Source organism: Hyla sarda, chromosome 12 (genome assembly GCF_029499605.1).
Source record: "Hyla sarda isolate aHylSar1 chromosome 12, aHylSar1.hap1, whole genome shotgun sequence".
NCBI classification, from domain to species: domain Eukaryota; kingdom Metazoa; phylum Chordata; class Amphibia; order Anura; family Hylidae; genus Hyla; species Hyla sarda.
Genome location: NC_079200.1, coordinates 36,520,475 through 36,536,212, shown reverse-complemented (window position 1 = coordinate 36,536,212; position 15,738 = coordinate 36,520,475). Strand labels below are relative to the sequence as shown.

Sequence of the window (15,738 nt, the reverse complement as noted above, 5' to 3'; positions counted from 1 at the left end):
AGACCCTTACACTGCCATAGGTAGTCGTGGGTCAAGGTACTCAAACCTTGTTATATAAGAACCTGGGACAAGACTGTTTAAAGTGTTGCCATACAGAGCTCATCTCTGAATCCAGAACAAGCATGACCACTAGTCCTTGCCAAGCTATAACCCAATCCCCTGAAGGTAGGTCCAAATGATAGAATCCACCTACTTTTTCTCCCTCGGTATCGTCCTCCCTGCCCTTTTTCTTCCATCTGCCTTCTCCTTTCCAGATTATATGATCCACGGATCCTCCAATCTGTTGAGTGTCTGAAAAACAGACTCACAGGAGGAGAGCAGGAGATTGTAATATCTCGTTTTGGGTGTTTTTGGACCCCCCCCCTCCCCAATGCCCCAGTTTTTGGTGTCTTTGGGCCTACCCTGCCCCATCTTAATTTTTCTGTTTTAAGGCAATGACATGTAATGTATCTGGTAGGGGTTTCTACAACTTCCAGAAGCATTAGAATTAAGAAGAAAAAAATGGGTACTAAGAAATATTGTAATCCTGTTGGTACCTTACACTGATTAAATAAAGATAAAGTAGGTTTAGGTGGTAGGAAAACATTGATCCTAGGCAGGATGGCTGTGGTAACAATTTTTCACCCTACTTTCCGAAATTAGTAGTCATAGCTTCCATTTGGAGGGATATTTTTTAGTATTACTAGTGTTAAAACGGCATGAAAACTCACCTAAAGTATTTGTAAAATTTTGGCCTCCTCTTCTCCGCCTGTTGGATTTGGCCTACACAAAGCAAAGACTATACTATATTATGTCCTGAACCTGAGAACCAGTGATATGGTCTCGGGCAACCTTCAAACACAGTCAATAAACTGAGATGGGAAAACTGTTCGTTGGGATTCTTTTTTACTTTGATTGGTAGGAACTGTACAGAAAACATTTTTAACTTAGTTTCTAACATATATATTTTTTGTTTGTAGTGTAGAAAATATTCAATTGATAGAAAACTGTGAACAAACTGCTGTTAATATATATATAATACTGTATTCTTATTCCCTGTGTGTGTGAATGGCCCCATCATATGTTACCACCTCCCCCCTAAGCCCACATCACAGTCACCACGGCCCCTGTCATCAAACTGCACCGTGTGCTACAATTCAGAAGTCAATAACGTGCCTTGCCATGAATATTTTAAGGAGATCCTTTCTTCCTTCCTTCTATTTTCAGCAAAAATTGAATCCTTCCCACCCACTATATTTTGTTGTTTGACACCATCCCAGGTTTTTGGTGAATAAAAATGGAAGGAGCATAGATGTTCACAAGGCTGGTCTGAAAACACGCTATCATCCTTGGCAGACGTTTAAGGAAGTGTCAGTATATAAAGCAGAGAATTTATCACATGACATTAAAGGGGTATTCTGCGTACAGACATCTTTTCCATATCTAAAGGATAGGGGATAAGAAGTCTGATCATGGGGGTCCCGCCCTCCATTCATGTCTGAGAGGGCGTCACGCCCCTTCCATAAACATGAATGGAGAGGGCGTGGTGTTTTGTCACAAGGGGGCATGGCGTGATGTCACGTCTCCGGCCACCCAAACTCAGCGTTCTAAATATATTGTTTAGAGTGCCATGTGCTGCATGGATATCGGGGGGGAGGACCCCCATGATCAGACATCAGAACCTGTATCCTTTGGATAGGAGGATAACATGTCTGTGAGCAGAATACCCCTTTAAAGTCAAGCAAAGCATATGCCACATTTAAGGATCAGGTGATCCTATGGAAGCTGCAGAGGTAGGATCCCACCTATCAGACATTCAACTGAAACCCCTTGAATATTAAAGGGATATTCCAAGCAAAAACTTTTTTATATATCTCAACTGGCTCCAGAAAGTTAAACAGATTTGTAAATTACTTCTATTAAGAAATCTTAATCCTTTCAGTACTTATGAGCTTCTGAAGTTAAGGTTGTTCTTTTCTGTCTAAGTGCTCTCTGATGACACCTGTCTCGGGAAACGCCCAGTTTAGAAGAGGTTTGCTATGGGGATTTGCTTCTAAACTGGGCGTTTCCCGAGACAGGTGTCATCAGAGAGCACTTAGACAGGAAAGAACAACCTTAACTTCAGAAGCTCATAAGTACTGAAAGGATTAAGATTTCTTAATAGAAGTAATTTACAAATCTGTTTAACTCTCTGGAGCCAGTTGATGTATATAAAAAAAAGTTTTTTTCCTGGATAACCCCTTTAAAGAAGTTTACACTTAATGTGTGTGGTCAACCTGTGAAAATAGATTGGGGTGGCTCATTGGCAAACCCATTTTATAGTGTCCTTTGTCCTTTTAGATCATGGAGTGTTTTATATTAAAGGGAACCAGTCATCAACTAAATGCTGCTGGAACAAGAAGTCATTGGGCAGTCCATGCAGCTTCTCCCCGCCCTGCTAGCCTTGACTGATAGATGTCTCCCTGTTTGGGTATAGGAAGAGATCTATTATTTAATGCCTGTAGGGTGGGGAGTAGTTGTTGTGGGACCATAACAATGACTTGTGGTTCAGGAAGCATGAAAGTGATGACGGGTTCCCTTTAACAACACACAGTGGTGTTATCTAACTCCCCTCCCCAATGTGTTTGTCAACATTATAAACGCTATATTAACAGATGTAGAGGCTTAGTAGAGTTAGTATATGATCAAGAGGGGGTGAGGGTGACTGCTGATACCCTGGTGATTTCAAGAACAGGGGTCTTGAGTCTTCCATTGGAATGGAGTGAAGGTCATGTGTGTGCACTGCTTTCCATTGTCTATGGGACTTCCAAAGATATTCAAGTGTACTTGGCTATCTTCATCAGCCCATAGAAAGTGAATGGAGAATCATTGTGCACACTGGACCATTGGGACCTCCATTCTAGAAATCCTGTTGATAAATTATGAAATGGCACAATCCCTTTAGGAGCCTATGGCATAAGTCAATCAATATTAAGTACAGCGTTACCATTGCAAATACTGATGGCCTTGCCTTATACCGAATTTGTAGATACCTTTTATGCCTCACTTCACAAGGGTTGTGGCTTAAAGGGGTTATCCAGGAATAGAAAAAACACAGCTAATTTCTTTCAAAAAACGCTTCCCATCTGTCTCCAGGTAGAGCTGTAGCTAGCTCCTTTTGCGCCCAGGGCAAGGCCAGAAAATTGCACCCCGCCCCCCCCCCCCCCAAAAAAAATAAAAATAAAAAATAATTAAAGAAAGAAATTAAAAGTTAAAGTGGTACTGGAGTATAATACAGACATTAACTCGGCAACAGTACAGGATGAGTAATGTAGCAGAATAGTGAGTACAGCTCTGGAATATAATACAGGATATAACTCAGGATCAGTACAGGATAAGTAATGTATGTACATAGTGGCTCCACCAGCAGAATAGTGAGTGCAGCTCTGGAATATAATACAGGATATAACTCAGGATCAATACAGGGTAAGTGATGTAATGTGACCTTGCATTCACTGAAATAGTGAGATTTTGTCCGATGGGTGGCACCCATTGTGAAAAATCTATCCATTGCAGTAAAGGCATGGCATTACATTACTTTCCATGGAAGTAGCAGGTCACTTACCTAGTCTCCTAAGGAAGCAATTAACTAAGGTGATGCTCCCTAGTTTCTAATATATACGTGGCAGCTCTGGACTGCAATGAAATATAACTCAGGATCAGTACAGGATAAGTAATGTATGTATACAGTGACCACACCAGCAGAATAGTGAGTGCAGCTCTGGAGTATAATACAGGATATAACTCAGGATCAGTACAGGACAAGTAATGTAATGTATGTACACAGTGACCACACCAGCAGAATAGTGAGTGCAGCTCTGGAGTATAATACAGGAGATAACGCAGGATCAGTACAGGATAAGTAATGTAATGTATGTATACAGTGACCACACCAGCAGAATAGTGAGTACAGCTCTGGAGTATAATACAGGATATAACTTAGGATCAGTACAGGATAAGTAATGTAATGTATGTACACAGTGACCTCAACAGCAGAATAGTGAGTACAGCTCTGGAGTATAATACAGGATATAACTTGGGATCAGTACCGGATAAGTAATATAATGTATGTACACAGTGACTCCACCAGCTGAATAGTGAGTGCAGCTCTGGGAGTATAAGACAGGATGAGAATGTAACAGGGAGTTAGAAAAATTAGAAGAATGCCCATAATAAATATATATATATATATATATATATATATATATATATATATATAATCTGTACTCACCTCCAGCACTCACGCTGTGCCCTGCTCCGGTCCCCCGGTGTGATCCTCTTCCTGAGCTGCAGCATGTTTTTGGCCCGGAGGGACATCGTGGCCCAGTGTGTCATACTGCTGCTGAGCCAACCAGTGACCGTAGTGATGTCCCGCCTCGGCCAGGTAAGCAGCAGCATGTCACCATGGGCCCAAGTGTCCCACTGCAGCTCAGGAAGAGGACTGCACCCGGGACTGCAGCGGGAGGGCTGGAGGTGAGTACAGGTTTATTTTTTTTTATGTACCTGTAGAATGGACATTTTATCTAAAACGTCCTCTGAGCTGATCTGGTCCACCGCAGCAAAATTGCAGTGTCCTGATCAGTACAAATGTGGTGTCGCCGCATGCGTAAATGTCCAAACTATTAAAATATATTTAAAGTGCACGGTCAATGGTGTAAACATAAAAATAAAAAAAAAGCCCGAAGTCCAGAATTGATGATAAAGTAGTAAAATAGAACAAAACTTATATAAGTTGGGCATTATTGGACCTATAGAACAAAGATAAGGTGTTATGTTTTACCGAAAAGTGCACTGCGTAGAAAACGACGCCCCCAAAACTTACAAAAAAGCTATTTTTTAAATTTTTTTATTTCGCCCTTCAAATTATTATTTTTTTTTTTTTACTGTACATTTTGTGGTATGAGTGATTTAATTACAAAGTATAAATGGTGGCCAGCATCTAAAACAAACAAACAAAGGTGTAGAAGGGGGGTGGGTGGGGTGTTTGTAGAAGGGGGGTAGGTGAGTGGGGGGGAGTAGAAGGGGGGGGGGGGGGTAGGCAGGTGGGGGAGCTTCTGATATGGTGGCACTGTCAGGTTTTATTTGGGTGGTTGCCTGTATGGCAGCACTAGTGGGGGCCTGGCGCTGCAGCAGCACAGGAAGCCAATCAAATGGTGCCGTGGCAGTGCAGAAACAGGTGACATAAGGGTAGGAAATCTAATGGCGGGTGCATGCGCATCTCCCTTGTTCTCCTCTCTGCCGGCCCCACGCCACACGTCATCATTGACGTGAGGACTCTCACTACTCCTAGGCAGCCACTGCGGTACTCTCAGGCTGCCTGGGAGGTAACAAAGAAGAGAAAGGGGAGCGTGTCTGCACCCCCTTTACAGAAACTCCGCTGCGGCCACCTGCGGGATAAAAAAAAAAAGGGGGGGGGGAATCACGACTGTGCCCACTTTACAGAAACTGTAGCTGTGCCTGAGGCGACTGTCTGTCGCCTCATGGCATCCACGGCTAGGTCTCCAGGTTGTGTGAGGTTTTACAACTTGGCTCCATTTGCTTCAATGGAACTGATCTGCAGAACCACACCCAACCTGGTGACAGACGGGGAGCAGTTTTTGAAAGAAAGTAGCTCTGTTTTTCTATTAGTGGATAACCTCTTTAGCTGAAAGGGGGGAAAGGCTTGTAACACTGTGCCACAAAACTGCCTCACAATAATTTTATTTCTTAGGATCTGCCAAATTTATCAAATTGCATGACCCACTCTAATAAAGCTGGCACTCTGTGGTCTAAGTACTGGACAGTATTAGTAAATTTGCCCCATTGATCTCTATAATGAGTATGAAGTAAACTTTCCCTAGTGAGGACTCCAGAATCTCCTCAGTTACCTTTATGTCTATGGAGAAGCTTTGGAATTCTGTATTAGAAAGAGAGAGAGATCTGAATGCTATAAAGATGCAGAAAAAAAATTGGCACAAAATGTTTTCTGTTTAGATATAGGAAATAGTGTTGCAGTATGGACAATCCTTTTAAGTTCTGTTGCACATAGCATCTATGTTTAATTCACAAGTCCTTGCTACTTACGGTCATCCTTGCCTATGGTTTCCTCCGGGTCGTCAAAGCCCGAGGCATCCAGGGCTCCTTCCAAGTCTTTATCATAATCGAACTTGAAGAAAACAGCAGAATAAAAAGTGTGAACACGACAATAATTCCGTATGAGAATAGTTCCCTTTACCCGTATTTCATACAGTTCATATAGCGCTAGGACGGTAAAGAATGACTGTGGTGGCCCAGTATGTGTATATGTATATGTTGTATCTATAAGAAAGGTTAACATGTGATCACCAGTTGTCATGTGATTGTTACCCAGGAGGTATCAGTGATCAGGTGACTTATGGGTGACCAATGGGACTCCACCAGAGTCTCCCCCATAAAAGCCCTGGGAGGAGTCTCTTCTCTCTCTTAGTTCCTGAGTCTTTGCTGAGGTGCAGTCGAGCCTAAGAGTCTGAATTCATAGGAGCCTCAAGTCGTCTGCAACCACAAGCTACAAGTCTACAAGTAACTACAGTCACAGCTTAGTCTGTCACAAGTCAGTCACAGTCATCTATTGTCAAGTCAACGTGGCCTGCACTAAATTGTCCAAAACCACTGCAAGTCCCAGCAAGCCCTTAAGGTCTCTGAAGTCACTGGTCACCTCTGTGGACCTGGCTGAACTGTATAGACTTTTCCATCTGTCACTCAGTAAAGCTACCGTTGTCCATAACTTGGCGTCGGAGTCATTTTTGCCCCAGTACCTATCCCCAGAATCCAGTGGTATATCTTTGGGTTGTATTGAGGATAAACCACGCCCTGGTGTCACGGATACAAGGGGTTAATGCCCTCTGCCCCTAGAGAAATTCCATCTGCCCTACGTCACACAATCCCATACCACAATGACTATATGTGAATGTAAAATGTTCTTGTAGGCAACTCAATGGGCATAAGATAAGGCCAGGTTCACATTGCGTATAGTGATGCACAAGGTGGTACTTGATTTTGCATTGTAAAATCTTTAACATTTGGCCCCCACCTACCATACTATATACACATGTGGCGGGTACTACTATATACACGTGTGGCGGGTACTACTATATACACGTGTGGCGGGTACTACTATATACACATGTGGCGGGTACTACTATATACACATGTGGCGGGTACTACTATATACACGTGTGGCGGGTACTACTATATACACGTGTGGCGGGTACTACTATATACACGTGTGGCGGGTACTACTATATACACGTGTGGCGGGTACTACTATATACACGTGTGGCGGGTACTACTATATACACGTGTGGCGGGTACTACTATATACACGTGTGGCGGGTACTACTATATACACGTGTGGCGGGTACTACTATATACACGTGTGGCGGGTACTACTATATACACGTGTGGCGGGTACTACTATATACACGTGTGGCGGGTACTACTATATACACGTGTGGCGGGTACTACTATATACACGTGTGGCGGGTACTATTTTAGGTCCCCTGATGTATTAGGACCTGCTGTAGCCAATATAGCGGTGAATTCCAACCTGTGGTTCTCCAGCTGTTGATAGAGCCACAGGTTAATAGTCGCTGCTTTTATAGCTGGTGGTGCAGGTATGTGTTTTAACTCTTACCGGTCCTTTAGATGTCATGTTGTCCACTGGTCACTTCCCCACCCGCTCCAGTGTCCAGTGACCTGTACAGGGATGATAATGGAGGTAAGAAGCTGTATACCCAAAACACATCTTCTTAATCACTGATAAACCCTATATACCATTGTGGTAATGGTTCCTCTTGCTATCTATAGTAACCACGTTACCATCTCCTTGCTCCTCTGGATCCAGCATGGTGTCCTTTACATATAGGACGTGTGATGAAGATACCAATGCTAAGAAACAAGCTTTACATCATCTGTTTATACTAAGCCAGAGTTACACCAAGCGGCAGATTTTCATTTGAAGGCTTTTAAGTTGGGTGCGCAGCCCCTGTTGGATTGGCAATGTTTTATACCGATTCTCACCCAGCTTTGCCAGATATATAATATAAAAGATGACAACATAAGTGCGTAGTTTGACTATTTTTCTGAATTAATGCAAATGCTGTTTTAAGGATTTATCACCCTTGGGAAACCATATATTGTTATACAGTGGAAGAAAATCCGTCACATTAAATCTGTCCCGAGTAAGAGGGGGCCTTCTGGGCGAGTTTCACTACATTTTAAAGCGGTATTCCAGGAAAAAAAAACGTATAAACTGGCTCCAGAAAGTTAAACAGATTTGTAAATTACTTCTATTAAAAAATCTTAATCCTTCCAAAAATTATCAGCTGCGGAAGTTGAGTTGCTCTTTTCTGTCCGGCAACAGTGCTCTCTGCTGACATCTCTGCTTGTCTCGGGAACTTCACAGAGTAGAAGAGGTTTGCTATGGGGATTTGCTTCTACTCTGGACGGTTCCCGAGAGCACTTAGAAAGAAAAGAACAACTCAACTTCAGCAGCTCATAAGTACTGAAAGGATTAAGATTTTTTAATAGAAGTAATTTACAAATCTGTTTCACTTTGTGGAGCCAGTTGATATATAAAAAAAACAACAATATTTTTTTCCTGGATAACCCCTTTAAGATATCATGTATGTAATGTAGTCCAGTGCTCCATTCATAGTTCTGCTGGCTGTTTTTGGTAACAGTCAGCAGTCTTGACGTCCCTAAGGCTGTGTTTCTTATTCGCCAAATGGATTTTTGGGGGGCTGAAAAATACGCTGTGACCAGGTGTAAATAGTGAAAAATTCAACCCCAAACCTACTTGCCGTTTTTTGGCTCAGTGGCAGTTTTAAAAAATCTCAGCATGTCTTATTAAAGGGGTACTCTAGTGAAATATATATATTTTTTTCAAATCAACTGGTTCCAGAAAGTTAAACAAATGTTTAAATTACTTCTATTTAAAAAAAATGTAATCCTTCTAGTACTTATCAGTTGCTGTATGCTCCACACAAAGTCTGACCTCTGTCTGTGTCAAGAACTGTCCGGAGCAGGAGATGTTTGCTATGGGGATTTGCTCCTACTTTGTACAGTTCCTGACATTGACAGAGGTGTCAGCAGAGAGCACTGAGGTTAGATAGAAAAGAACTACTGAACTTCCTCTGTAGTATACAGCAGCTGATCAGTACAGGAAGTATTAAGATTTTGAAATATAAATTAATTTACAAATCTGTTTAACTTTCTAGCACCAGTTGATTTCAAAAATTTTATTTCCACCGGAGTACCCCTTTCTAAAAAACTACTAGCATTAATGGGATCAGATGAATCCTGGAGGGTCCCAAACTTTGTCAAACAGCTTAATACAATGGCTGAATCTCCAGCTTTGGAAACCTCCGGGACTGGGGACGTGACGTCACGCCACGCCCCCTCCATTCATGTCTATGGGGCCATCACGCCCCCTCCCATAGACATGAATGGAGGGGGCGTGGCGTGACGTCACGTCCCCAGTCCCGGAAACCCGGAGGTTTCTGAAACTGGAGATTCAGCATCCGCATAGAATGTGGGTGCTGCAGAGAGATCACGGGGGGTCTCAGCAGCGGGCCCCCCATGATCAGACATCTTATCCCCTATCCTTTGGATAGGGGATAAAATGTTTTTGCCCGGAATACCCCTTTTAATGTAATACAAAGATGGCTTATAGCGACACTGTAATTTCAAAACCCCCTAAACTAAAATTAACATATAGTGGAATGGGGGGCATTGGCAGAACATGCCGGCACTATGACCGCTCGGATATGTACATTCTCATATATGCCAATGCATTTCCTTGCGAAATCCGCAGAAACAGTAGACCTGCCTATTCTTTTTGTGGGTGCCGGAATCTGAATTTCCGTACCAGAAATGGGAACAGTGCAGCAGCATCCATTAAAATCAATAAGACTATGCAGCTGCGGAATGTCCATGCAGAATTCTTCCGTGTGAACATGGCCTAAAGAGGTTAGAAGACAGTGATTCCACATATTGATGCCTAGAAAGGACTACTTAGTCTCCTATGTTTGTGGATTTTTAGCAGAGAATTGTTGGTCAATAGAAAGATATAAAAATTTCAGATTCAGAAATAATCTTTTAGTTTATTTACTGATTATGGATTTGGGGGGCTGATCGGAGCCCTCAACCATTTGGAGCCCAACAGAACCTCATACAAGTTGCTCATACAAATAGATCCCCTCTTTCACATACCCTATGCACATGTCGCATGACCAAAATCACTGTACCCACTGTACCTTGTGGATATGGGAAAAGTAAATTCTATGTATAAAATGGTTAACAAAGGTGGACTAGTCTAGCTTCTTTTTGGATCTAGAATATTCTAGATTTAATGACCTATGTGTCAGTCCCTTGTAGAAGCCCTAGAACTCTTCACACATCTAGCTCCTGTTTCTTCGAATTTGTGTCTTCAGAATCTTATCATATTCTACTAAGGGATTCCTTATGTCGTAAATATTTTTCTACAGCACTAGGAGATGGCTCTTTTTCATAAATGTTTTTCAAATTCCCCATTGGATGTCTTCTTCAAGACCCCTCTCTGGTATTGCCGATAAGATACTTAAGTCATGGGGAACTCCCTACTACGTGACACCAAAGATAAGGATGGAAGTGGAATCCCCACCACACCCAACTCTCGCTCCGAGCTGAACCTTCGTAAATTTCTTTCGTCACCATCTGAAATCTAAATGTAGCACAATACATGATGGCAACTGTATCAGTGTCCACTTCTATAGACCTTTTTTAGGCCTCATCTTACTTTGGGACATGACTGGCAGAAAAATTAACTTCCTTTGGGGAAATATGGCTATGAGGTTGGCGTGTAAAACATACCCGGCTCAATGAAAATGTTGACTATGACCAGCACCTTACATACTTGAAGATCGCTATCCTGGTAAGGATCATTTCAGACAATGGTTTTTGTCCCATGTTATGGTTGACAGTAATGCCAACTCAACCAGCAGGCTTTGCGCAATGGAGGCGGAACTGGTATGCTGTGTCCCGCCTCCATGGGCAAAATGGGTGCTGTTTCTTTGGGGGAAAAAAGCCCTCTTTTAATTTTTAATAACCCCATTGAAACTGAGTTAACAATGTGACAGTTAAGTGACAGACCCATCCATTAGAAAAAAATGAGACACTACTTGTGAAACTTAAAGGGGTATTCCAGGAAAAACTTTTTTTTTTACATCTCAACTGGCTCCAGAAAGTTAAACAGATTTGTAAATTACTTCTATTAAAAAATCTTAATCATTTCAGTACTTATGAGCTTCTGAAGTTAAGGTTGTTCTTTTCTGTCTAAATCCTCTCTGATGACACGTGTCTCGGGAACCGCCCAGTTTAAAAGCAAATCCCCATAGCAAACCTCTTCTAAACTGGGCGGTTCCCGAGACACGTGTCATCAGAGAGCACTTAGACAGAAAAGAACAACCTTAACTTCAGAAGCTCATAAGTACTGAAAGGATTAAGATACAGTAATTTACAAATCTGTTTAACTTTCTGGAGCCAGTTGAGATATATATATATATAATATATATATATATATATATATATATTATATATATATTATATATATTATATATAATATATATATATATTATATATAATATATATTATATATATATTATATATATATTATATATATATTATATATATATTATATATATATTATATATATATATTATATATATATTATATATATATTATATATATATTATATATTTATATTATATATTATATATATATATAATGTTTTTTTCCGGGAATACCCCTTTAAATTAGAAAAACATAGCTGCGTTCTTTTAAATACTGTCCGCAGGTTCTTTGTGGTGTTACAACTCTGCTTCATTTACATTAATGAAACTAAGCTGCAGTACCACATACAAGCTGAGGACAAGAGGGGAGCTGTTTTATGGCAGTGGCCATGAGTTTTACAAGGCATCTATTCGATATCATTCCAGGAAACAAATTTGGAAAATGCTGCTGCAATTTTTCTGGCATTTTTTTTTTTTTTTTTTTTTTTAACCAAAGCCAGAAGTAATTCCAACAGGAAGAAGAAATATAGGTCCTTTCTTTATCATTCCTTTTCAATTTTCGCTTCTGGCGCTGGTTTAAAAAATGCAAAAACTGTAGTATTTAAAAAAAAATGTATGGAGGGAAATGAGGCTAAAAAAGAATATGGCCAACAACTACTAGCTTTACCAGCCACATCCCTACATAAAACATGCCTGGCTCTTATAGCTACTATCACTCGGGCACAGACTTTGCACATCACCAGTATCTCTAAGTCATTATGCATTTCTGTGCAGTTAGCCCAGTCAGCAGATCAGGGTGGAGAGAGGAGACCAATGGAAAATGGGTGCGTCATTTAAATAAGAGCGGCAAACTTTAGTGCTGACACATTGTATCAAGTATTTATAAGATGACAATTTACATCGCTGGAGATATTCCCTATAGATGGATTATACTACATTACATGTCAATGAGACAACTGCTTAAAGAAGTCCCCCAACAACCTTGTGCCTTGAATAAAGGGACTATAGCACTCTATATAGGGATGTTTTCCATCTTTGGGCACAGTATTTATTGGCTTACTACCAAACAGTGCCATAAGCTCTAATTCTAAGCATGAGGGTCCTAGTGGCCAACATGGGAAAGCTATTCATAGCTATATCTAGTACTAAATAAGTTCCAACCTATGCACGTTTGTGATTAGTTGGGTTATTTTCAGACATACCTTACATTTTTCTCATTACGTATATATGATGATGGTTATGACCTATCTGCTAACAAAATGAGGAGCGATGAACAAAAATTAATGTATAACTTTTCTATAATACGATTTCCAAGATCTTAAGGGTTCACCTGCTTTTCCGAAGCTTTTAACCAAAATGATACAAATTCTACACCTTACAAAACTCTGTCCATTGTTAAAGAGAAGGTAATTTGGGTAATAATGGTTCTTCGACTACATGGTGCACATCCAACCCCAAACCCCACAGACTTCATCTTACATTCAATACACCCTCATCTATTCTATACTTTCGATACTGAAATATGATCATTTCTAGCCCATTATGCCACCCATTGGAACCTACCTGGATTACCAGTCTTTAGAGTGTCCTGTCCCGCTCGGGTCTTGCTCTCCTGGGACCGAATGTTTCTTCTAAAACCCTGAGTCACCAAAGTCACTGAGCCTCCTCCCTCAGCCAAAAGTGAGCCTTATCTCCCCATACACACAGCTCCCTCAAACCTCCACCTCTCCGCCCCTCCTCTTCTGAACTCTGTTCCCCAATGCTCAGGACCTAAAATTGAGGCACTTTTACCATTATATATTTTTTTGTGTTGGTTTAGGGAAGTGCGTAATTTTAAGGGATTAGTGGGCCGGTTATAAAGTTATCGACCAATAGTGATCCCATACTTCTTATAAGTGCAAGTTCTGCATCATCCTGCTAATGTACCTTGTTGGCCTACTATAGTTTTAAGTGGGCATAAGACATGTCCTAAGTTTGATTTCAACTTTTTGTCCTCAATTTTTACTTAAAATCCAACTTAAAAATGTTTTTTTTTATCGTCTTTAAAACTTATTTCTTAAGATGTTTTTAATGGACACAGTACAATGAGGCGAAGAATAATTCTGATGTTCAATACCTCTATTGCCCATTGGAATTTGTCCCCCCTGGCTCAGTATTGATCTCGGTCTTATCCACACACTTACTCTCCATCTTCACAGGCTTTGCAATGAAATAGAGATGAACCTTCAGTTTCTTTCTACTGAAAGAGCCCATGAATTATAGATCTGGGCATTGTCTGTGATCACCTGTGCACACGTCCTTCCGCTGTTCGCCCTATTGGAATAAAACTGATCACTTTCTAGATAATCTCATGTATTTTCAGTGCCATGGATGAAAAAGGGGACAATTGGGCCTAAACAAACCTCATCCACTACATGTGACAAGAATGAAGTTTAATCTAATGAGGGATATAAGAAGCTCCTACTTATAGAACTATACATAGGAGCAAGAGGGTTGGAGACTGGGAGGAGACCTTACTAAAACGGGGGGAATGAAGTCTGGAGACCACAGTAAACAGGATGCAGACCCAGGGATTTACCTGCAACAAGAGCATTTGGGACTAAGGGGCTACCAGCAACAAGAAAGATGGAGACCAGGGGATGTCGGCAACAAGAAGCATTCAGAACAAGGGGCTACCAACAAGAGAGTTGGAGATGGGGGGGGCTTCCAGCAACTAGTGTGTGGGGGAAGGGAAAGTTGCGCGCAACAAGAGTTATGAAAACCAGGACACTACCAGCAAGGAGAAGGACTGGGATGGCTACCAGCAACAAGAGGTATGAGACTGGGAAAATACTGCAACAGAATAGATGAAACTGGGAAGGGTTACTAACTTGAAGAGGGATTGGACTAGGGAGGGCTACTGGCAACAAGAGGGATGGAGACTGGGGGGCTACCCGAAACAAGTGGCTGTATTGCACATCAAATATTTTATGTTATTGATGCATGACTATTGACCACCCATCTTATTACAGGGTACAGCAATATAAAAAACAGAGCCTGCAAAACCGGACAGCTGAGGCCGGGGAAGAGTTTCTTTATAACAGCTCCAGCAGTGATTTACAGCTTAAAGGGGTATTTCAGCCCTTTAAAACATATTCCTTACCCACAGAGGGGTGAGGGGGGGGGGTCTGACCTCTGGAACTCTCGCAGTTGCAAGAACAGGGACCTGACTCTCCCCATTAAATGAATCTGTGTGTTGGAGCGCACTCTATTAATTGTCTTTTGGAGCCGGAGATACCCGAGCACAGTTTCTCTTGTTCTAAAACAAATCCTGGTTTGTGTGTCTACACACATCATCCTCCAGTGTCTTCTCCTCCTCCTCTTTAGGTTGATTGTAAGCTCTGCTGCCTGCTTCTTCCTCTCCAGCGTGTCTTGGTTCTTTTCTGCGGCCATGGCAGTCATTCAAATATTTCTGCAGAAAAAAGCATATTAAATATAAAAGGTATGTCACTGAAAAGATAAAGGCATATTGAGGTGTAGTGGTTAAAGGGGTACTCCAGTGGAAAACGTTTATTTTATTTATTTTTTTTATTTAAATCAACTGGTGCCAGAAAGTTAAACAGATTTGTAAATTACTTCTAATAAAAAATCTTTACCCTTCCAGTACTTTACACTTCCATTTTACTCTTTACACTTCCAATACTTCCAGTACCACCAGGCAATGGGTACCAAGGGAAACCAACAAATCGCTATGCCTTGGCTGAAGTATTTTATATACAGGACAAGGGCATCAAAACATAAGCTTTACTAAAGGCATTGTCTGAGATGAGAAAAGGAATCTGCATTGTTTCCAGAACCAGCGTCACTATTTTCCATTGGTTTATTCATTTTTATGGGCACTATTCCTAGAAACAAAGCAGACCTTTTTTTATCTAATATCAGACAACCCAAGAGCCATGGTAAAAAGATTGAAATACATCAATCATGATCCGCGAGAAATGATTCTTTTAAAGGCAGTCTGTCGGCTGTATGTCATGCTTCAGCCTTAGCCAATCATAGATTATCTCGCACTGAACTGCTCTGGGCTGTGTGTAGCATCCGTTGTTATATCCTATACAGTTTCGTCAGTTTTTTCCTGTACCCAAAACTGTAGCCTACCACTGTTTTTGGTCCG

General features: G+C 41.2%; 1 protein-coding gene across 2 annotated transcripts in view; it reads right to left on the bottom strand.

Moving 5' to 3' along the window:
* SLC4A1 (solute carrier family 4 member 1 (Diego blood group)) overlaps window positions 1–13,282 on the bottom strand; it is a 64,201-nt gene extending 50,919 nt beyond the window's left edge. The window contains exons 1-5 of one of the 2 annotated variants that reach the window (XM_056547549.1): window positions 13,149–13,282; window positions 7,670–7,731; window positions 6,082–6,163; window positions 711–762; window positions 194–291 (exon numbers count right to left, since the gene is read on the bottom strand). In XM_056547549.1, the coding sequence (XP_056403524.1) occupies window positions 194–291; window positions 711–762; window positions 6,082–6,163; window positions 7,670–7,687 (250 nt within the window). In that variant the 5' untranslated portion in view covers window positions 7,688–7,731; window positions 13,149–13,282. The remainder of the gene's footprint in view (window positions 1–193; window positions 292–710; window positions 763–6,081; window positions 6,164–7,669; window positions 7,732–13,148) is intronic. The other variant, XM_056547548.1, reaches the window with a different exon arrangement.
* Between the last annotated feature and the right edge of the window lie 2,456 nt (window positions 13,283–15,738).